At 42.5% G+C, this 24,155-nt stretch overlaps 1 protein-coding gene across 1 annotated transcript; it reads left to right on the top strand.

Annotated features, from left to right (window-relative positions):
• Positions 1–243: 243 nt before the first annotated feature.
• On the top strand, positions 244–23,758 carry NT5E (5'-nucleotidase ecto). Its single transcript, XM_068678029.1, has 9 exons — positions 244–757; positions 4,633–4,855; positions 9,875–10,063; positions 13,164–13,361; positions 14,894–15,045; positions 17,264–17,372; positions 18,219–18,368; positions 19,897–20,097; positions 21,796–23,758. The coding sequence occupies exons 1-9, from the start codon at positions 425–427 to the stop codon at positions 21,951–21,953; spliced, it is 1,713 nt and encodes a 570-aa protein (XP_068534130.1). The 5' UTR covers positions 244–424; the 3' UTR covers positions 21,954–23,758.
• Positions 23,759–24,155: the final 397 nt, after the last annotated feature.

The following is a 24,155-nucleotide window of genomic DNA, read 5'->3' as shown; positions in this document are numbered from 1 at the left end:
GCATTTAACCACGGAAATCCTCTTGAAAGCGATCCACGAGCTGCAAACACTAAAACCCTAATTAAAGCAGCCCTTCGAGCCGCCTAAGCCATCCCGAGGGCTGCAGGAGCCGCTCGCTCTTTTATTTTCAGCACCGCCGGAGAAAAAAGAGGAGGAGGGGAAAGGCTGGGTGGGACGCTGCGAGCCACCGCGAAAGGTTGAGAAAGCCCTTCCAGCAGCCCAACCACTCACCGAGGAGCCTCCCTGGAGTTTGTCCCCTCGCTGCCGGCTGCCTTTTCGCCTTCCCGTGCCACCACTTCGCGAGCACCGGGGGGGAGAACCGGGGCGCACCAGGGCGCACCAGGGCGCACCAGGGCGCACCGGGGCGCACCGGGGGGCACCGAGAAGGGACCGCGGGGGTGGAGCGAGGGGACAGCGGGGAGGGATGTGGCGGCGGGTGGCCGCGCTGTGGCTGTCCCTGTGCCTGTCCCTGCCCCTCTGCCCATCGGCGGCGGCTCGGCTGCGGCTGACGGTGCTGCACACCAACGACGTCCACGCGCGGGTGGAGGCGCGGGGCTGCGCGGGGGCCCCGCGGGGTTGCGGGGAGGGCGGCGTGGCGCGGCGGGCGGCGAGGGTGGCGGCCGAGCGGGCGGCCCCGGGGGGAGGCGCGGTGCTGCTGCTGGACGCCGGGGATCAGTACCAGGGCACCGTCTGGTTCTCCCGCTACAAGGGCCAGGAGGCCGTCCACTTCATGAACCTGCTGCGCTACGACGCCATGGTAAAGAGGGGTGGAGGGGAGAGGGGGGTTATCCCGCTCTTTTGGGGTGATGGAGGGTGGCTTTCCTCGCTCCTGGGGTGTCCAGGGGGTGAGAGGAGCCTGGATTGCAGCAGAGGGGTCACAGCCATGCCAAGGGGTCAAAGCCGTGCTGGGGGGCTCGCTGCTGGCAGCTCATCTGGCTTCAATCCTGTGGGAAGGGTCAAGAGGCACGCGGTGGTGGTGCTGTTCCAATAGGGTTTGGGGTTTTAACCTGCTTGAGGCTGGTGCCAGCAGGTTTGGAGATGTGAGGGTCTGGGCGTGAGGTGGCTGTGGGTGGCTGCAGTAGTGGTGTGAGCCGCTCGGTGACTATAGCAGAGTGCTTCAGAGGGAGCTGTGCCCTCACGCTGCCTCTTCTGCTCTACCGAGTGCTGAGAGGAAGACTGAGGGATTTGGGATGAGGCTGGGGGATGCTTAGGTCTTTTCTCTCCGCTTCTCAGCCTGTTCCTGTGTAAAGGATTACTGTGGCTTATTTTGCTTGTGTACAACCCCAGAAAGGAGGAGAGAGATGGAACCTACATTTGAGAGTTTATTTATTGAGAGTTTACATTTGAGATTTATTTCGTCCAGGCTGGCAGCTTGAGGGAAAAATCTTGTTCTGGGCGTATCACGTCCTCTGTCTTTATCTTTTTGCTTTCTCAGGAAAGGACTGAGCTTTCCTTTCCCAGCAAAAATGGCTTCAGCCGCTTCTTCCCTCTGGCCCAGAGCAGCGACAGAAGGGAAAGTGTTGTCCCAGCGCGCTCTCCTGGGCTAAACACACCTCATGCCAGAGGGGCGGCTCTGGGGAGGATGCTGCTCTGTTTGCTTGGCCTGATGAACCTTGTCCTAATCCTAAAACAAACACCACCAGGGGTTTTCCTCCCAGTGGCGATGGGGAGGAATGTGTGCCTGCAGGACGTGCCTTTCCTGAGAGCTGGGAAGTGCTTTGGGTTTCTGCAGCGCAGGGAGAGAGCTCGGGATGGTTTTGCTCACCTTTCTTCCCAAAGGTTGCTGCTGGCTGCTCTTTCTCAGCCTTAACATTTGCTGGTTTGACTGTCTGATGGATGAGCCAGGAGCTTGTTTGGTTCCTGGTCATATCACAAGAAGAAATTCCTTTAGGCAAAATCATCAGTGTCCAGCTAGCGCCCAGCTTTAGGAATACGTTATGTAGGAAGACGCATCAGCAGTTTGGCTAGGAGGTCCCGTTTCCTTTTTCGTCATAATAAGATTAAAAAATAAATAAACAAAAATAAGCCCAGACCTTACTGGACATCCAGAGGCTTGTGCTGGATGCTCATGCCTTAGGGGAAGTAGTCGACCACTTGCACAGGGAGTGAGGTAAGAGCTGTGCTGGGGAGAGATGAGCTAGTGTTTCTTTAAGCAGAATTTGGGAAGCCACAGCTGTAGAAGAAGCAGTGGGGATTACCGAAATGGTTAGAAGCTAAAACACTGGAATAGGATTGCAAACAGGATGAAGGAGGGAACATGAGTCACAGAGGTTGTTACAGGATGAGGCCAGGAGAGCCATGGGAGGGTCTGGAGCAGCCTGGCAATGTTATCAGAGGTCTGCTCCACAAGTGGGACAAATTTCCTTCTTTAGGTTTCTCCTTTTCCCATTTATGCCTGTTTTTCCCTCAAACCTATTTTCTCCTGTTTAGCTAGGCATCCCCTTCCAAATCTTCCTGTCACTAGCTTTGCCTTTTGGGGTTAATCGCTCCAAAATCGTCACAGTAAATACAACAAAGACGGTAACGGGAGGGATGAGAGAAGCGTTCCAGTTTTACTGCTAATTCTCATCCTCATGTTAAATTGTTTTGTGATTTTCTGAAATATTTTTAGCCTGGTTTCTTGTGAAAAGGAGGATCAAATGACCACATGCTGTGTGCCTGCATGTTTCTGTTTATTCCCTGCTGTGATTTACACTTACATTGGCCAGCGCATTTGGATTTGGTGAAGGTTCATCGCGAAGATACAGAGTCAGAGAAGCTCTGTACATAAGGGTGGTTGGGTAAAGAAACCCCAAATGATCCGTGTCCTCCTCCCCAGAGGAAAAGCCTGATCAAAAATATTATTAGACACCAGTGATTTCTCATGAACAAGAGATTTTATAGCCACCCCTACCATGGGAAAAGTTTTGATCAAAGCTTTTATCCTAATGGACATGAAACAATCCAAACCCAAGCTACAAAGCCAAGAGAAACAAGGTTTCATAAGCGTGTTTCTTTTTTTTCCATGATGAGCTAATGGCAGTTACACACAATTCAAATTCCTACTTAATCTGCAACCAGTTGTTTTGGGGTGTAATTGTGTAATTAAGAGGAACAGAAGGTAAATGCAGCAGCCAAAAGAAAATGGCCTGTTACCGTACCGAGATGCTCAATCAATCTGTGGCCAGCCTTTGGGAACATCAACGGGCACTGAAACAAGTTTCTGTAGGGTTTGGTTCCTTTTTTTATTCCTTCTGGTTGTTGGTTGGTTGGTTGTTGTTTTTCTTGTTGTTTTGGTTTGGTTTTGTCTCCCCTGAAAGAAAGACACCAGTGATCAAACCTGCTGGCCTTTCGTGCTTGTAGTGGCTTCAGGGTCCTGCCAGGGCTGCCACGAGATGTAGTCTGTTTGGGGACTAAAAACTGGAACAACCACATGGATTTGTGTGTCTAAGTAGAGCAGAGAGGTATATCGGTCTTCTTAGGTGATGAATACAGCTTTCCCAACTTAATCTTCGGGATGAAATTACAAGCAAGCTTTTGTTTAGAAGAGCTGGCTAATTGACTTTACCACCCGTTTCGTGCTCTGCTCCAGTTCCCACCTGGAAATTGTTACGTGTGCCAACTTACTCCATGGCCACATTTCCATAGAGAAAGCCTTTTCTTTCCTCACACCAAAATGTGCTACAAGGCTCTTGCGTGTGTTGAGCTTCTGCACAGCTGCTCTCTGCAGGGATTTGCTGGCTGTTGCCAAACTTGCAGGCACAGGCATGCGGCAACTTGGGCTGAGCACGAAAACAGGGTGGGGATGAGCGATTCTGTGGCCTTTTTAAGGTAAGACCATTATTTTCTGTTTAGCAACCTAACCCAACAGAACAACCTCTTCTTGGTAGTATTATCTTGCTACTGAAGAAACCGGGCTGCTCGTTTTCTGTGATACTCCTCAGACTTCACAGTGTTGAGGACGCTAAACCTGTATGCACACATATCTAGTGCAGATCGCCTACGGAGACCCTCACTGCCTGATATTGGATCTTCTTCGTCATGTTAGAGCTTCTGCATATGGATAATAGCTGGAAAATTACATTTTCCTGTTGTGATAGAGCACACAAACTCTTGCTAAATGTTAGCGTAAATATGAACTGTGCTCCAAGCACAAGCTCTTAAAATACATGTTTTATTTAGAGATAAAATATATTGTCATTGGCATGTAGCACTTACTTTTTTTTTCTTTTTCTATTTTTTTTTTAACAATGTGTTTTCCATGCACAAAATGCATGTTTTCCTTGATGGTTATTGTTAAGCCTCCCTCTTGCAGTTACAGGATGAAAAACCGCTGGGTTCTAATTTGGTGTATGAATGCAGACCCGTATTTAGATAGGTTTTACATTCTGACTTTCACATCTGCGTTGACGTAAGAGCATCTGAAAAGCAAAAACCTAAAAAAAAAAAAAAAAAGAATAACATTTCTGTGTTTGTCAGAAACAGGAATGTGTTTTTTTTAACAAGCTACGGTGTTCTTGGAGAGCAACTTTTTACACCGGCAGATAACGACAGGACAAGGGGGAATGGCTTTAAACTACAAGAGGGGAGATGACAGTATTTATATTGAGTATTGGATGTCGGGTCTTAGATTTTCTTCTTGCTTTTCCACAGGCTTTGGGCAACCATGAGTTTGATGAAGGTGTGAGAGGATTATTGGATCCCCTACTTCGAAACGCTAATTTTACAATCCTGAGCGCAAACATTAAGGGAAACAGCCCATTAGGAAATGAAATGATGAAATACGTTTATCCTTATAAAATAATACATATTGGCTCCGAAAAAATAGGCATCGTTGGCTATACAACAAAGGAAACTTCCTTTCTTTCACAGCCAGGTATGTTTTCTTTAGTATGTAAGTCTATTCCCTTTATTGCTATTGTATTACTTACCTACTTCTCTGAATCAAAAGATGATGAATGGTTTCAGTTGAAAAGTTTGTTGTTTTCTCAGGAAATCCCTGTATGATCGAGCCTTTTAACTGCCTAATTTTTAAACTGGTAAAAATTTGTTGACACAATTTTTTTCGTGCAGAACTGAATTATCTAGCGTCGCTGAATTATCTAAGAATATATTCTTAGAAGGCCAGTGAGATTGTGGGAAAGCTGGGGAGGAGAGAGGGGGTGCTTTGGGAGTGTTATTGGTGTCTTTGTAATTTATATTCATTCTGCTATTTATCCATTTATATAAGTTTGAAGTCATGAATACAGCTTACGTTTAGAGTGATGTGTATTGAAACAAAGACATCACTGTGTTGAAATTTTGCTCGTGGATGCATCCTTGCTTAAGCACTAGTAAAAGCAAGGAGAGCTGCTTCTGTGTTTTTGAAGCAGAAGTTGCCCAAGATGTTTTTGGCCTCTCGGATATTTCCAGAATTTAGACTACAGAAGGAACACCCATTCAACTTTTACAACAATTGCTTCATTCATGAGTAAAATTAGAGTTGATGAGGAAGAGACTTGTCCGTTTTTGACTATTTATTCCAACATTTAAGGGTTTTTGTTTTCAATAAAATGAAATGGAAACAAATAATTATAAATAAAATGAAAACATTTAAATCAACCATAGCAGATCTGAGTCACTGCCTGCTCACAGTTCAGCGCCCCTCTGAGAAAGTCAGACTTTCTTTCCTGCTTTTTTTTGCAGTGGGTTTTAAAAGAAACTGGGGTGCCCTAAACATTGATTTAAAACATTTTCCAGACTGAAAAAGGACTTCATATTATTACATCTCTTTCCAATGCATAGTAATAAATAAGTAATGTATAATGTTCCTGAGAAAAGGAATATTCAGTACTTAAAGGAGGTATGATGTAAAAAATGTTCCTTCTGTTCTGTTTAATTCCTGTTTGTTTAAGCTATTTGGAAGTGGGTGTCTGAGGTCAGAGCAGACTTCTGTGTCTGACTCCTATTTTACAATGCTGTGTTTTGGGGAGTCTTGTCTTATTTGTCCTCCAGTGAAAAAGAAAATTGATTGGTATTTCATGTAGACAACAGAATTTCACCTGTGCATGAGCGTGTGTCATCTGACATCATGCTGAGTTTGAGAAATGAATGTATAGCCAATTTCGTCCAGTATTGTTCTTCTCTAAGAGTTAATAAAGTAGATCTTGGCTCTTCTTCCACACAATTGTGCTGGTGCCACGAGATCATCAGGTTAACTTTCTTGCAAATAATTATACTAGAGCAAAATCCAGATAGTGTTGGAGTGATCTTCTGAAGCATTTAAATACTCTTCCAGTAATATCTAAGTATTATATTCTATGTCTCAATATGCTGAGACATTTTTAACAGCGGCCACAACTAGAAAAAACACTATTAGAAGGGAAGGTTGGTTATCTCCATATATGCAGCTAAAGCAGCCCTAAGCTAAGTAGGGTACTTCTATTCCACAGTGTAACGGAACAGCAGGGCAAAATCTAACAGCTACCATTTATAGCAATCAGGGTTTTTATAACGTTCTGTTTTGCCTACTCATTGTGTGTGGAGGAACATTTGGAAGCTTTGAAAATGTGAGTTCAGGACATGTTAGTGTAGCTCAGTGACAGCATATCACCAGTATCCAGCAGTCATTCAGATGGATAACATCATGGCAGAGGTAGGTTAGTGGCAAAATAATTTTCAACCTAATTCCTTAGTCCAATGAATATGATATTCAATGAATTTTAAGCTCAGCACCTTGCTTATCTCTACACACTTATTCCAGCTGATTCAGTTTGCTCAGCCTCTGCAATAATTGCTTTGGCATGCTGTACGCTCTTAGGGCATTCTCAAGGCTTCAAAATAGGAAGCTTGAAATTGCTGAAACGTGAATTCCTACATGACTACTTTCCACAGAAATTTTTTTGAGAGTGTGATTTCTTCCATTGTTAAGTCTCAATTACTACAACACAATTATGAGATTACAGCTTGTACTTTTCATAGTGCAAAATATCTATCAACATACTAAAATTAAAAAGTCCTTAAATCTCACTGTTCCCATTACAAAGGAACAAGTAATCTCCGCTGAAGGTACTGTTAATGTTACTGTTTGGAAACCATAGGGATGAGGAACACTTAGCACAATTTATAGATTACAGCCAATTGGCAGTTTCTCTAAAGTTCCCCTCTGTGGTGCTGTATACAGCTATCTCAGCTGAATGCCCAGCTACGTGTCCTGCAAGAGATGTTCATACCTTGGTACACTGACAGAGTTGTCTATGTACTTGCTTTGCGCTGGCAATCCCTCCCAAGACTATATTTCCCATATTAGATGCTAGTGGCTCACTTGCTTTTGTTCTGACAGTATGTTGTAAACCCCCAAAATAGCAAATACTTTTATCTGTCCTGAGGGGTGCCCCATACGTGTTTGGTGCTGTAAAGTATTATGTCTCATTTTGTCCACTGTCTTTTTGTGTAAGGTAGAAACCCAAAGAAGCTTAGTCTAAAGCCCTGCAGGCAGCAAAATATTTACTAAAAATATCAACTTGGCCAGTTTTCTTAAAATGGAATTTGAAATTCCATTTATCCCACTTTGTCCTGGCTGGCTTGCGTAACATTGTTAACGTGCAGCCAGTTCTTTTTCCTTGCTTTGTTTGGATGTTTTATCTGAAACTCTACCTCCAGCTAGAAAGAGAAGAGGATGTCACCTCCATTTAGTAAGTTGAGAGAGGAGTGAAATACTGACACAAGCAACAGGTAACTCTTATTTAAGGCCAATATTTCAATTCAGATGTTTTAGAAAAAAAGGGGAATGGAGTACTAGGCCGTATGGTGCTTTTTGCCTGATTTCCTAGAAAAATGAGGAATTAAATTTCTCTTGTGGTTCCTCACTGTACAATTTTTGAACCTGCTGGGCAATTTCAGCTAAGTCTGATGAAGTGTTGCAGTGGCAGAGACACCAAGTTGTGTGGTAAGCCATGACTAGGTCAAGGGGAGGATATGAGGGCAGTCCCTGCATCCCCAAAGCAGAAATCCCTTTTTGAGGGTGAGGAGAGGTGCAGAGAAGTGCCTGCTGTCACAGCAAGTCCATGTTTGACCCTTTGGAGGTCTCAGCTCTCATAACTGATCCCCACACTGTGGTGTGCGTGGCCACAGGAGGTGAGATGAGCACCTTGACGGGCCTACACTCAAGGTGCGCTTCTTGCACTTTGTCTTCTGCCAGGAGCCATGAACTAGGCCCAGCTTCTGTCAACCACAAGGATGTACAAAGAGAGGCTGAACTTGGTGGCCTGGAGAAGAAAAGCTGAAGGGAATCTAATTGCAGTCTTTCACTGTCTTAAGGGGGTTTATAGAGAAGACAGGAAGAAACTCTTTTGAGAAGGGCCCAGAGAAAGGACAAAAGACAATGGGCTCAAGTAGCACCACAGGAAATTATGGCGGGATGTAAGGAAAAGATTTGTCACGGTCAGAGCGGTTAAGCCCTGAAACAGGTTGCCCAGCGAGGCTGTGGATTTTCAGCTGGCTTGGACAGGGCCCTGAGCAGCCTCATCTGGCTTTGAGTTCCTGCTCCAAGTGGGTTTTGGAGTCGATGGCCCCCGGAGGTCCCTTCCAACCTCAATTACTTTATGACTCTTTGATCCTAAGAAGAGGTCCACAGGAAGAAAATGTGGGGATGCTCTACACAATTTACTCCGAAATGTGCAGTACAGAGATTCCCTCTGGCAGTTGTAGAACTATTCAGTGGGTGTGGTGGTTAACCAATTTATATAACCCTCTTTTATCTCTTCCATTGTGGCAGTTTCCTCTTCATTTCCTGAGACGTTTTGCATTGAATCATGAATTAGTTTCACTCCTCCCTTTGTTATGAAATAATGTAAATCTTTTGACTTTAAAGGCATATTTCAAAACCGTTTGATCAAAAAAACTCCACAGGCAGGAGAGGCATTAGGTAGATGGAGAATTGGTAGGAACCGTTTTTCAGCTGTCTTCACTGGAGAGTTTGCGATTACAGTTGTTGACTGTGTTCTTAAACTTTGTTCTTAAATCTTGGTCAAAGAAATTAGCCTCTTACATAGGAAGTCCTTTTGCGCAACCATAAACACTGTGGCCAGGTTGAAAGTGCATGTTTGTCTAGCGTTCCTGTAACCATTTGTCACGTTAGAATAACTTCAGCAGGCACAGAAACATTTCGGAAAGACTGTGAGTTTCCCAACATTGTAGTCCAGAGGAGCTTTCTCCTTTCTGGACTTTCCATTCTTTATGTTCTCATTTTGGGACAGCAGCTCAGTTGTGCTCTGTGCTGCCATTTGGTATTAGCGGTTCGTTAGGTGAGATAGTTTGTATAAAAAGGCAGTTCAGAGTGTAGTGCAGGACTTTGAAGAAGTTGATGTTTAAAGCCTCAGAAGAGGGGGGAAAATGAGATGAGTCTACAGTACAAAGAGAGAGAGAGAACCCAGGAGGAGGTGGAAGATCTCAAAGAAATACAATAGGGGAAGAAAAACACTTTATAGTGCTATACTAGTGTTTATATCCAAGCACTTACTGACATTAAGTCTGGAAGTCTCCTTTCTCCTTGCTTAATAACAATCATAATCATCATCATAATAACAGTAAAAGCCATTTAATTTGCGATGCCACAATTGGCATAATTGTATTTATTTTTAATGGAGTTATAACATTTAGTATAGGCAAGTATACACATTTCAGTGGAAAAAAAAATTGAATTTGTCTAAGCACGCAGGGACTCTTGAGAGACTGGAGAACATCAGATCAGATTAGGAGCTTGAGCCAACTAAGTATTTTTGAAAGCCACTGCTATTCAAAGTTTCATTAGTTACATAAAATAATATCACTATCACATAGTATCTGTTGGAAAAAATAGTAATTAAGGTACTTTGTAAATACATTCATGCTTCTTCCTTTTTTTTTTTTTTTTAAGGTAATGACGTAATCTTTGAAGATGAAATTGAAGCATTACAAATACAAGTGAACAAACTTACTGCGATGGGCGTGAACAAAATCATTGCACTAGGACACTCTGGTTTTACTGTGGACAAAGATATCGCCCGAAAAGTGAGAGGAGTGGATGTTGTAGTCGGAGGACATACAAACACATTTCTCTATACAGGTATTTTACTACTTACTGGAATGTTATTTCTTTAGAAAAAGCTGAAACTGATAGTTTCTCCTTAAGCTCAGAAAACTTTCACAGATGTAGTTTATTGCTGGCAGTGCTGGGCCAGTTTCACAGCTGGTACCTCTCCATAACTTCCATGGAAGAAACTATCTAAACAGTCAGTGAGCAAGAAGTGCCCTAACTCACTGAAATGTTCCTTACTGCTGCAGATGTGCAAGGTCACCTAGACAAAGCTGGACACAGGTGGTAATGTTAAATATTAAATTATTGCCACACATACAGTATGTGTTTCAAGTTTAGATAGATAAAAGAGTAAACAAGATGTTTACATTTAGCCTTATATGTGACAAAACCAAGAAAATCAGTCATATAAAACTTCAGAGTGATACTAACATTCATCTTATGTGGAGTCTGATTCTGCATTCATAGGCTTTAACTTAAGCTTGCCATTAAAAAATGCTTGTACCTTTCCCATGTTTCCTCTATCTTGTTCAGTCCCTCTTTTCATGTGACTTTATTCTTCTCTCCCCTAGAGATAAACGCTTTTCCAGAGATGAACATTGTCAATAAGATTTAATTTCTTCTGCTACTTCAGGCAGAGCCTGCCATCAGCAGCTCGTTCCTTCTCCAGTGCTGCTTCCTTCTCTGTGCCACAAGTGGAAAAACAACAACAAAAAGTGTTTTTTAAAAGCATAGAAGATAGCACATTAGATTTAGCAGAAGCTTAATTAACTGATTGAGAGTATGAATGGAATTTTCTATAATTTTCAGCAAAATTTCACTTGTGCCTCACTAACAGGGTAGCGCCATGTACCCAGGTACTTCACTGCTTATAAGAGTTTGCACTTTTCATCCCCTCCTCAGCCCACTCACCTCCTTTCACTTTCTCACCAGAGACAGCATCTTCATATTTCCTCGTCCCAGCAGGAACTTCTCTTACCTGAACTTGCCCCAGCTCCCCTTGAGCATTTGCAGACCTGGTGGCAGGGTGTTCCAGCACTGATATGTGCATCCTACAGGGACCTTGCTCTTTTTTTTTTTTCTTCCCCCAGTTTTCAGCCTGCTGCCTGCAGCTGGCATTTTTGGCAGTTTTATTCAACTCTTAGGAAGATGGAAAAACAAAGGATGTACACAGTACTTGAAGTGTGCATTCATCGTGGATTTACACGGTAGAACACGGACTCCTTTGCAGAGAGGATTTTTTTAGCCAATTTAGCCAATGCCTGTAGTTTGTGCCTCAAAATGGCAGCTGTAGCAGTCTGATAGTGGGGCACCACCTGGGATGAGAAGAGGTGTGCCTGTGAACTCTCACAGGTGGAGATGGGATGTGAACCCAGAGATCTCAGCCCTTTGAGCACTTCACAATTCCAGGCTGTGACTCGTGGCACCTCTTTGGGGCACACCCAGTGGTGCTTTGACCACCACCACCATCATTTTGAGACACGAGCTCCATCCAGGCACTGACTAACAAATCTTTGCTGTAGTAGTCAAAATGTCCCTGTTCACAACTGAAACTAATAGAAACTGACTATAGATAGAAACTAAAATGAAGACCAGAAAGCATAACTTCCTCCTGCTAATGTTTCCATTCATTCAAGGACTAAACAAGGGCAAGAGATCAAAACCAATTCCTTTTTCAGTTCCAAAACCCCAAAGTCACGTTTGCATGCGTAAATCCTTCAGGGTTCTCATTAGTTGCAGGATTTCTTAAATTCTTCCCCAAATAAATGTCAAATAGTGAAGAGGTCTGGGCACTACCAAGAAACCAACTCTGTTGGCTGGGGTAAAAGTAGAAAAAAATAGTTCTCTGGTGAATTTGGTTCAGCTTGTCATTTGTTACAGCCATTCTTGCTGGAGAAGAGAAGGGATTAGAGATAAATATGAATTGCATTAGTGTTCTAGAAGGAACATTTGTCACGCTTATCATCCCTGGATTTCATGTTACATAAACAACCTTAAATGAGAGGAAACCAGCTGTGCGGTGAGCAGTGCAAGCCAGGCTCCTGCTTTCCTCCCAGTTCACGTCCTGTGCACATGCTCTCGCACTCCCCAGCCCATGGGCACCCCAGCTCTTGCCCATCAGACTGCAACAGTCCTGTGGACAGGAGGATGGGAAAAGAGATGCAGGATTTGGTGGGGCTCTCTCATGGAGCGTGCAGCACCTCTCAGAGCCGCCTGACCTTGGTTTTCACTGACAGGGGTGGAAATGCTGACGGGAATATCTGAGGTGTGATGCCTCTCAGATAACGTTATCAAGGGCACAGAGGAGGCTTGTACCCCTGGGGCAAGAGCTGCACGGATTCCTCTGCCACTTTCCTCCTCTGCATAGTTTCTAAATCCTGTGGAAGCCTATGCTGATTGAGCCAATACCTCTCTTCTCTGGAAATATCTTGCTGTGACATATCTGTTTCCAAGTCCGGCGTCTAATCGCTCTTCAAACTTTGCAGGTAGATAAGTGTTTTAAATCCGTGACTACTTAACTCTCACACTGATAAAGTTTGCTTTTGCAAAATGTTCACAGCCTGCCTGAAATTTTGGAGACCAAGTTTGGTATAGCAAAAAAAAATAAATTAATTAAAAAGTCAGCTGGGTGTACAAAAAAATTTACAGAACTCCCTGTAAATATTCTTACTGCATGTTATCAAAAAAAAAAAAAAAGTTTACACTTTTTTTCTCTCTGTTTTACTAACATTCTTGTTTTCTAGCTGATACACAATAAAGTAGTGTGAGGGCTTTTCAGCCAGAGGCTTGTGTGTGTGCGCTACTTAGAGGTTTAGATTGGGATAATCAGGATGAAAAGTGCCTTTGTTGCTATTGTGACATGATGTCATGGAGGAGTGTGCTGTCACAACTTAAAAAACACTGTGGTGGTTATTGGAGCTCGAGTCCTGAAAACAACATCCTCTCTTATGAATTAACATAACAAGACAATTAAATGTGTGCTTGTCCTCTCATACGTTCATAGCTGGTTCTGCTTAATATCCTGCTCATCTATTTTTTTTAAGGATGAGAGGCATTTGAATTGTCATTCTAAAAATTCCTTGAAGGTCACACAAGCTGAAGACCCTCTTTACATGGCTGTCTCGTGCAGGCACCCCACCCTCTACCGAACAGCCGGATGGCCCCTATCCATTCATGGTTGACTCAGATGATGGGAGGAAGGTGCCGGTCGTACAAGCTTACGCTTACGGAAAATATCTCGGTCGCTTAAATGTTACATTCGACGAGAAAGGAAACGTGGTCGAAGCTGTTGGAAACCCTATTCTGCTGGACAGCAGTGTTCCTGAAGGTATGTGAATTAAAAACTTGAATCTGCCTGCAGTCCTCTACCCCAGTTCAAGTGCTGTTGTGTTAAATACACAGCGCAACGTTGCGGAAGAATTCGGCTTGCTTCCTGCACTTGCAGCTGACTTTGGTGCAAGTTTCAGGTTGTGTAACTGTTGTACCCATTGTCTTACATATTTCCTCTTCTAAACAGTGAGATATAAAGGCCTTAAGGTCTTGGAATATGCACAAATGCAGTGTATGTCTTTGCCTGTTGGAAATCATTGATAGTCCTTTTGTGGGAAGTTAGGTGATACATTACCCTACCATTCAGCAAGACCCATGGTGGGCATCTCTGTAATTAGGATTTTAAATATTATGATGACTGGGTTCTTCAGAACAGAGTTCAGGGCAGGAGACAAATGTTGAAGTATTAAAAAAAAAAAAAAAAAAAAAAAACAGGAATACTCTGACAACGTGCAAATACAATGTACAAAGCCCACATCTTCCTGTTGTCAGTGCTGAGGGTGCTCCATGTTTAAGCTCTGGAACACTTGAGCTGGAAGGAGAGTCCCTCTGCTGCTTTCTGTCCATAACTCTGCCCAGGCTGTGTCACATACTTCTTGTCTGCTCTGCAATTGCCTGTGCCTGATGCTCTGTTTCTTCACCCATGTTTACTGTATGAAGCTCTGATCGTTCACCAGGTTTTCTGGATTCTACCAGAGCGTTAATAAAATAAATCTTTTAAAAATTATGTTTTCAGAGCTATCATACGTTATTCTCAGTGAAATATTAATTTAATGAGATGATGATAAGAGACTTTGCGCTCTGATATCAGTAAGAGCAAAAATTCAGCTATGTAGCTCTGATTTTATAAATGTAACATTTGAACATAACATTATACCATTATACATGCTGCTGTTGCTGACAAAGTTACATGGCAGATTGCTTAAAAGTAACAGCTGATATAAAGCAGTAGAGACATGATCTGTCCGCATATGCAAGTATCTTTGTATCTGTTTATTTTCAACTAGATTTGCACAGATGAACATATAGAATTAATTCTTATAATGTGTGTGTGTGTTTTTTTTCCCCTTGGCATTGATATTTGAGCTAGTATTCCTTTTTGTACTGTGTTAAAGGGTAGGAAGCTATATTTAGAAGGGAAAAAAAAAAAAAAAGAGGGATGATGCCAAATAAAGACCAGGCTCACTTATATTTTAAAAATTCTTGTACAGTAGCTGTCATCTACCAAGGCAGAGGCTAGAAACCCCCAGATATCAGAGATTACAACTGGACTGGGCAAAAATACGTTTAAGAGTAAGAGAAAGATAGCCTTGCTGCGGCAAGGGAATAGTTTATTTTCACTGGATTGTGTGGTTCCGCTGGCTCCCTCTCTAAGCTTTGTTTAAAGCGAGAGTAGATGCCAGCTTGTTGGAAAAGCCCTTCGGGAAAGTGTGACATTTTAGAAGCATAACGAGCATGCGTTTTTCCTAAGCTTTGCCCATTAAAAATAACCACACTGCTTGTTTTACACTTTTATCCTCCTTTTTATAGATGAGCACATTAAAGAAGAAGTGGAAAAATGGAGGAAAAACCTGGGGAATTACTCTCAGGAGATTGGAAAAACCAGTGTTTACCTGAACGGGACGAGCCAAGCGTGTCGCTTCCAGGAATGCAACATGGGCAACCTGCTCTGTGATGCTGTGGTAAGGAGTTGCCACCACAGGTGGCAATCATATCCATGTAATTACTCGAGAGCTAGCAGATGAAGGGCTCCCAGAATCTGAACTATCTCTGTGTAGGCTCTCTGCTGCTTTCCATCACTGTAACGTCTTGTGATTCCTTAGAAAGGCCTGGCAGGAGCAAGGCTACAGCAAATCTCTCTTTGTAGAGCGAGGAGCAGTTTATTCTCTGCACAGATCCTCGTACAGAGAACTGCTTGTTCACAGCTGGCTCCTGCAGGTGCTGAGGCTGCAGTTTTAAGCTCTGTCACCCGTGATGCTGCTGCCTCGCTTCTCGCTCTGACAAGCGAGCGTGCCCAACGCGTTTGTCTCAGCCAGTGCTGGCAGTGCCCTTCTACAGACTTGTCATGAAACAGAGCCAGGACCCAGGGGCTGGAAGATCTTAGGATATTGTCAGGGCCTGAGGGCACCGCCAGCCCTCCCTGTCCCTGCCCACCTGCCCCAGGACCCCACCTCAGCCCCAGGACCGGTCACCAGCTCCCCACAGCCCTGCCCATCCCCAGGGAGGTGCTGGGTGTCTGGGGCTGCCCCAGTGTCCCCAGTTGCCCTGCTCCTGGCCAGGGTGGTGAGATGGGACCTGGCTGGTGGCCCTGCTCTGATGGACCCCACGCAGAGACCAGAGGAGAGAGGAGGATGAACCATGGTTTACCCAGTCCATGTTACTGCTTTTCTTGTAATCCTCATGATAATTCTTAGTTCGTGGGCTAATTTCCAGATTAGATTAAGATCTGGGAATTCTGCATTCAGTTCTGCTAAAATGGCACTGCCTTGTTTTTTCTTCCTGCGAGCCACTCTTGTATGTTTATTTGGAAAAAAGAAAAAAAAAACATATATTTCCTCATTTTTTACATTTAAAGAAAGTCACTTTGTTGTCCTTCATAAGCCTGTAGATTTTCTTGATACACATTTTGCCTCGGGCTGTCAAACTCTACTTTGGTGAGGTAGGTATCCGTAGCCAACCATCTGCATTCTTTGTAAACCCACACGGCTCACCCTTTATGTTCTTTGCCATACCAGTTATAAGCTTGCTTTCCTGTCTGGTGCTGTGCATTCAGGGGTAGTAAGGGAAAAAAACAGACCTTTCTGTACCATGGGCTTGAATATTTAGAGCTGTGCGTGGAAATCTGGAGATTGAGAAATGAGAAAGATTGATGGAACAATTGTGCTGAGTCAAAACAGAGGTGTCCATGTTCAGTGGAGCTTCTCCAACAGGAGCCCAAAACCTCAGGATAACAGGTTGACAGGAGCAGATGGCATTTACAAAGGAATTTAAAGGAACTCAGATGAGAAACTGCTGACTTGTTAACTGCAGTGTGCAAGCTTTTGTTCCCAAACTGCCTCCGTGCTCAGGGCTGGAGAGCAGTGAGTGTAGGAGCAGATTGTAAGCATTTTTTGTGGGGTACTGAGGAATTACAATTTGTAATCCTGATGTCTGTTCCAATTGCTAAATTAGAGGGTATAGCTCAGACTGAAAAATCAGCAAAAAAAAAATCCATTCATTAAACAAGAATTACAATCTCAAGAATGGATCTGGCCTCAGGGAACACCAGTGAGCACTAAGCTGGACACACAAAGGATTTATGCACCTGTAAGTTAGAGGCTGCAAATACTTAGCCTAGGGGTGCAGGGGAGAAAGGGTCCCTGCTTGTTCTTCAGTTTGCATCCTGCTGTGCCCACTACTCATGACTTTATAGGCATCAAATATTTTCCTTCCATCCTCTCTTTACCAGAACAGACCTACCCTACATCAGCATGCTATGATCGGATGCTTCCCTATGTCTTTGTCCACCCTTGTCACTCTGCATCTTTTCTAGATTTTTATTTTTTTTTTATTATTCTTGAGATGAGAAAGCACACTGACTCCTATCCAACTTCCACATGCTCTTCTTGATTTTTATTGGCTTCTGTCATGCCCCTCCTGTAGTTTTCTCTTTGTGAGACTGACAAGTCATAACCAGTTTGAAAGTTTGAGAGTTCTCTACAGGAAAAGACAAAAATTTTTCTTCTTAAAAGTTAACAAAAACATTATTTTTTTTTGGTATCAGTATTTTACACTGGATATGAAGGTAATGCTAGAGAAGATAGAAAAATCTTTGTTTTCAGTCTCAGTATTGTGTGTAAATTTCCACGGCCTAGAGTAAGCAAAGATTAAAAAATCAATTTAAACATTTTCCTTTGGCAGCTTTATGAGAACGTCAGACATCCGGATAGAAAGTCGTGGAACCATGTCTCGATGTGCATCCTGAATGGAGGTGGGATTCGGTCGTCCATTGATGAACAGAGAGCTAATGGTACGTAAAGCTGCGTGCTGAATGACAGCTCTATCAAGAAGGAGCAATCGAGTTATTGTGCAAGCCTGAATGCAGTGTTAGGTACAGGCTTGTCTTGATGGGATTTGCTTAGTGTTTGGCAGCTGTTTCAAACTCTCTGAAACAGTTATCCATCATAAGAGCACAACTGCACTCAGGCTGACATTCGCGGAAGTTTTTAATGTTGTTTGTACATGATGCTTTTTAACATTTTGTTCTCTCTCCTTGCTGTTGTGGAACAAGGAAAAACAGTGGCTGCTCTTTACCTCCTACCATAGAGCGGCATATGCTACGGTGGCTGGAAGCTTTCTGTAGTCTGCCACAGAATAAATGAATTAGTTTGTCTTCTGAATGCTAAGGTTTTCTTTACAGTTCTTATTTTCCTGATATCAGATAAATGAAAACTATAAAAACCAAACAAACAACAAAAAAAAAAAACACATTTTTCATTTTAGCTAAATCCTTCTCTAGGACTACACGAGTAAATCTTAAGCGATTGGAGAAATTGCCTGACTTGTAGTATGAATTTCTGGTTTTCTTCATCTCAGGTTGATGGTTTGTAATCTGTTTTAGTAGAGGTATTTGAACACAATATTGCACACAATATATGCAGTTACATCACACTCAGATTTACTTGTCGTGTTCAGCTGGATGACAATGACAAAGGTTCATTGATTGGGACAATCAATGTGATCCTCACCTGCACCTCAATTTCTCACACTGTATTTGCCATTTTCCTTGTCAAAAACATACTGCTAAACAGTCCTAAAATAGTACTGAGAACTTTTTATTTTTTTTAGTGGATGTAATAAAGTCTCATTCCCCCAGGTAGCATTACTATGGAAGATTTGCTCTCTGTTTTGCCATTTGGAGGTCGTTTCGATTTGGTGAAGCTGAAAGGCTCCACGCTGAAAGAAGCTTTTGAGCACAGTGTGCACAGGTACGGGAAAGGAACAGGAGAGCTGCTGCAGGTTGGAGGTACGCTGTCTTCCTTCCTCCTCTTGGTTTTCCAAAACAGCCGACCCCTCTGCGGGCCTTGCTTGCATGACGCCTGGAAGGCATTTGCGTTGCCTCCTTAAGAATGGAAAGCAAGCTGGCAACGCATCCCAGCTCCGTGCCTCACGCGTGCCAGCTAACTGACACTATTTATCCTGAATATGTTTTTGCTGAGCCACAGGAGCCCCCACAGCGCACAGGCAGCGATGGGATTCCCAGTTGTTTCAGTAACCCATAACTGGCAGCAGTTTAATTATCTACAGGAAGAGATGGTCAGGCAGAGCTGTAAGTTATCGCTGCAGCAAGCTCCTGTTTTCAGTTCTTCACTGAAAGCCTGCCTGAAATCCCAGACCAGGCTTCCCTGCCACGTCGTTGCCAATTTCCAGTTTATCAAAATCAGTTTGTGCCATTGCCTAACGGCTGGAGATGTGTTCAGAGTTAGTCCGAGCGGGCTATGGAATTGCTCCAGTGAATTTCTAAATAGTTTAGGGATGAACAGTTAATATTAAAAACATACACGTTTCTTGAATCACAGCTCCCCAGATACTTATCCAGATGTGTGCTAGGCTACAACCATGTTTATTCCTGCTCTCCCTGTGATGCTGTGCGGGTTCCTTTGTTTACCTAGCAGAAAAGCTAGGCTCCACGGGCAGGGGCTGAGTGATGTCCCCATCCATGCTTCTCCCCATGTAGGCTGGTGATGGGGCACTTAATCCCCTGTAAGATCCAGAACCCCACGTGCCAAGGGCATGGCCCATGTCTCACATACAGCAGCGAGTTACTGTTAGGATAAAGCAGCAGCAGCAGCCCTTCCACTGCCTTCTCGTAGAAAAAAAGCAAGCAGAAAAGACACCTAGTAGCTCTGGAAAGGGTTCAGGACAGAAGATGCAGAGGAGGAGAGCCAAAGTTGGAAGAGACGCTGTGCTTGGGGCTAGCTTTAGTGGCTTCCTGAGCAGCGAATTCTTGGCAGTGCTGTTCCCAGGGCCTAGCCCTGCCCAGGCTTTTAACGAGGAAGGTTCACAATGAGAAATCTTCATTCTTCTACAGCAAGTAGAAGCCACAACATTGAGTCCTGGCTTAGCTTTCTTTCCTTCAGCACAGTGCTTATTATCCATAATAGACTGGCTGACTTTAAAAGTCATCTCAACCAACAAGAGCATGGAAAGAAAAGGCGCGTGCTGAGAGCATTCAGGGAAAGTATTTTTATCTTGCAGTATCCTAACCCAATTTGTTTCTGTGAAAAAGATGACAAGAAGCAAACAGGTGATCAGACAAGTAACCAAGGCGGGGCAGTACTCCAGCAACTCTCTAAACTCGTGGGTTTGCTTGGATAAAACTTGATTTGTGTGTGAAGAAAACACAGCATTATCAGTATCCCTCAGAACAATATAACCTCAATCACAGAAGCTGATGTAAAGAATCTTAAAAGCGATGGAGGGTGCTGCTTCTAACTCCTTGTGCTTGAGAGGCACTGAAAGAAGCAGTACTCAAACACCTATTCTTTTTGTAGGCATCCACGTAGTCTATGATCTCTCCAGAGACCCAGGAAACAGAGTTATTAGCATAGAAGTGCTTTGTACAGCCTGCAGAGTCCCAACCTACGTCCCACTGCAGATGGATGAAATATACAACGTGACTCTGCCGTCCTACATGCTCTTCGGTGGAGATGGCTACCACATGCTCAAAGAGAAACATCTGGCATACGAGAAAGGTAAGCACAGGCTCTAAGAAGGTAGCAGACAATTCCTGAAAGCTAAAAGATCTTCCTATATACGTGTCAGATTTTTTGCTTTTAGTGGATAAATTTGTTTCTAATCTGATGGCTCTGGGTTGCTAGTTTTGCTTTTAGTTAGCAACTTTTTTTTTAAATCACAGTTAAATCATAAAAGCTTCAAGAAGTTTGAAAGCTTCAAAAAAAAAACCTGACCCTTGTCAGTGCTTAGAGAGTGGTTCTGAGATCATGGTAAATCAGTGAAAAAGCAAAAACCACACTAGACTAAATATTATGCGTACTGCCTTGCACATGTACCAATTACCAAACAATGGGTCAAAAGGAAAGGTGCTATTTCTGTTAGACCTCCAAATTCTGCTCTGTGGAAGCATTTGCAAAGGCAGAACTGGCTTTGTCCTACTTGGGGACATGCAGCTCAGGTGAGCAACACAGGTGGAGGGGAGGAAAAGACACCAGCTTGTTCTGCAGTACCCCATGCCTCCAAAAGCATTGGGCTTCTCACAAGTTCTGCAGCCCATCACACCGAAGGCAGCAGCACCTGGGGTGTTTTCTAATGTTGTTTGAACATCCTTTACAGTAGTATATAAACTATTAGAAATTCAGCGTTCCTACAGTTAACATAGACATCTTTTAGGACAACGGGCCACTTCGAAAAGTTTTTGAGATTAAAATTAATTATTTCTGAAGACACACACACACACAAAGAAAGATGTAATGCCCTATTAAAAAGAAAAATAAAAAAGAAAAGAAAAAAGTATCTTCTAGGAGCACGTCTGTATCATCTGAAACTTACCCTGGGTATGTTCTGATTCGAGACTGATTATAATTATAATTGAGTTAAGCATGTTTGTACTACCAAAAAAACACTTCCTTTTGGACCTTCCTTACAGACTATTCCTCGGTTCTGCAGGATGTTTTAATTTAGATTTGATTCTCACAAGTGGGAGTGATGTTTACAATCAAATTCAGCCTTGAATGGGGGGTAGCGGCGGTGTGGTTTTTAGAGAATAACTGTTTACACAGGAATAAACTCACATAGAAACAATTAGGAATAGTGAAAGGTAACAGCCTGAAAGGTTCTTGTAGCATCTTCAGTAAATGAGAGGGGGCAAAATAATAAAAGCTTTCAGATGGAAATATTGCACGATCATGGATCAGAAATGGGTTAAGAGGAGATGGCTAGCTGCAGTGACTCAAGAGGGTCTTCCACTCCAGAAAATTCGTGCACACAGGCTAGAGATTCTTCCTCAAAAAATAAAAATAGTTAAATTTGAAAAAGGTGCAAGTGACAACTCCACCAGATCCATAGCACTGTACCCAAAACTGGTGGGAGACCTCAACCTACCCCCATCTGATTGGCAATTACCATTGTAACAGAGAGAAGCAAACAAAGAAAGCCAGACAAAGCAAAGGTGGTTTTTGTTTTGGTAAAAGGTGAGATTACCAAAAAATTGGTTACAAACCACTACGGTGGTTTTAGATTTCATTTGTGCACAAAAAACAACTCTCCACACCCATACGTTGTCCTGATGGCAGGCCTTCTGATCAGGAGGATCACACGCAGCAGAAAACTGTTGGCTTTAAGACTTGAGCTAAAACTGCAATTGTAAATTAAAGTTTTGTACGGAGCTTGACTGCTGCAGAGAACATTAACCTTTTTTTTGCTTATCTGCTTAGGTGAACCTGACGTAGAAGTTGTTTCCCGTTACCTGGACAGAATGAAGAGAGTTTACCCAGCAGTTGAAGGTCGAATAAAGTTTTCTTCAGGAAGCCTTGTCCAAGGAAGCCTTACCCTGATTTCCATAGCAGTGACTGTAACGTTCTTGCATACCTGATTTTTGCTCACTGTTTACATTTAGAGGAAGACGGAAGGATAGAAATGGTGCTGAGGAAGGGAAAAGAACTGCTCTCTTTTCTCAAACCTTAAAATGAGCGAATGTTTTGGTTTCTGCATGTAGCCAGTAAATAGCACAAGTGATTATCTTTGATCTGGTAGAGTCATTGAAGTGAATGAGTGGGCAGAACTCATGGCTTATGTTGAAGCAGCAGGTACAAACAAATGTGCATAACCCACAATTCAGGTTGAGGTTACAAGAAGCAAAAGTATCAGTCCTCCATCACAGAACCACCACTAACCAAAATGGGCTGTTCTTAATTCATCAAATTATTTTAGCTGTTTCAGTGAGTTGATTAAGAATCTGATACCAGTAACGTAAACAAGCTTCTGAAAACACATTATAAAGACATTATAAAGACATATTATAGGTATGTGTATCTCCCGTTAATCTCCACTCAGGGTGTAAGTTTTCAAACTAGTAAGTCTGGCTGCTTCCAGTTATCTTACCTACACCAATGCCTGAAAGAGCTGGATTAAACTCAGTGTCATGAAAAGCACTGATCCACTTCTGTGCAATTAAAAGTTCTTGCATTTTACTTTTTAAGATACAGCAGCCCCTTTTGTATTTCCCATTAATAAAGAGCACAAGAAAAGTTTGATTTGATTTGGATAAATGTTGACAAAACAAGTATGTAACTTCAGCATTCAATATGGCAACTTTGGGGACTGTAGCTAGAGTAAGGTATTTAAGAATGTTTCATACAAAGATGCTCAAATTTACACCTTATTCCACAGACCAAAGCACAGGACTCCTGAGCATTACCCTGTACCAGCAATGTTCACATCAGATATACACACATTGATTCCTGCAGCACTATGGAGTCCTTTAAAAGTTGGCCAGTAATGAGGCTTTTTACAGCATAACCTGGCTTTATCATAATTGTGATTGTAATTTAAAAGCCTATTTCCTACACGGGGAGGCTAAGCTTAAAAAATACACAGTTATAAGAGGCAGGCTAATGAGCATAAAGTCAGAAGTAGGATGAAATGCTAAGTCTACATTTCTGACGTTTTATCAAGGAATGATTGCTTATAAATAAGTATAAACAATGCTATTTTTTAAATATAATTTCCATTCAGAATTTTGACATCACCGTACCTCCCTATTGCTTATTGCTGTATTAAACCGACGTGCATAATTTTGAATAAACCTACTTCGATTTTCTGGAAAGCAAATTATGCTTTTTTCAAGAGCCAAGCTACTCACTTAAATTCAGCACATCTGTAGATTACATGGAGGAGTTGTATAATATTAAGATAAACTTCATTATGTTTAAATTTCAAGACATCATTAGTTTTCACATAAATTCAAGGGTTGTGCATGAAAAGATCTGGACTACACAGTTGCATTAAATCAGCTATTTGTCTCCCTGGTCTAGCGCAGCTGACCTTGACACAGAACCAGTTCTAATGTGGCACTGATGATTCGTCAAATTTAGCTCCTCAAGTTATCAATTTACAGAATGGTCTTCCCTAAATCAACATAAAACCAGTAACAGAGACTACATTTATAGACTGAGCTGTACCTGCACATTTTTTTTTTGTTTGTTTGTTTTGTTTAAAAAAAAAAAGTTACAACTCCTCTTTTGGTATACCCAGAGGGAAATAACACCTCTACCTTCTTTTGGCAAACAGAAGGAAAAAGTATAGACAAAAGCAGTACAGGCAGTTAATGCAAATTGTATAGGCAAAGAACAGTAATGCTGCATTAGATAAGTTTGGCTTGTTTATAAAAAAAAATAAAATAGGGAGTATATGAAAAAAATTTCAAGGAATGTCTATTAACATATTTCTGTGGTGTTCTTTGAGTAAAACTTCTTAAAAATCTATGTATAAGTACTTTTAAAGTGTCTTTTATAAAGGCTGAGCCGACCAAATAAGGTTTACAGGAAAAATCTTCCATACATTTTTGTGCTAATAAATGCTTAGAAAACACTAAGAATAGACTCGCATACTCTTTTATAATCCTGTGTTCCTAATCTATTTTTCTAAGTGTCCTTAAAGGAAAGCAATTATTACACTTTTAGCAAAGGTAAAGATGTAGGCTACTCTCCTATTTTATATCATGGAGTTTATATCATGTACTTTCACATGATTTTTTCATTTGTTTGGGGGAAACAAATCTACTTACTGATAGCAG

The sequence above is a fragment of the Anas acuta genome, chromosome 3, assembly GCF_963932015.1.
Source record: "Anas acuta chromosome 3, bAnaAcu1.1, whole genome shotgun sequence".
NCBI classification, from domain to species: domain Eukaryota; kingdom Metazoa; phylum Chordata; class Aves; order Anseriformes; family Anatidae; genus Anas; species Anas acuta.
The sequence above is the reverse complement of the archived record's forward strand: the minus strand, read 5'-3'. Positions and strand labels throughout refer to the sequence as shown.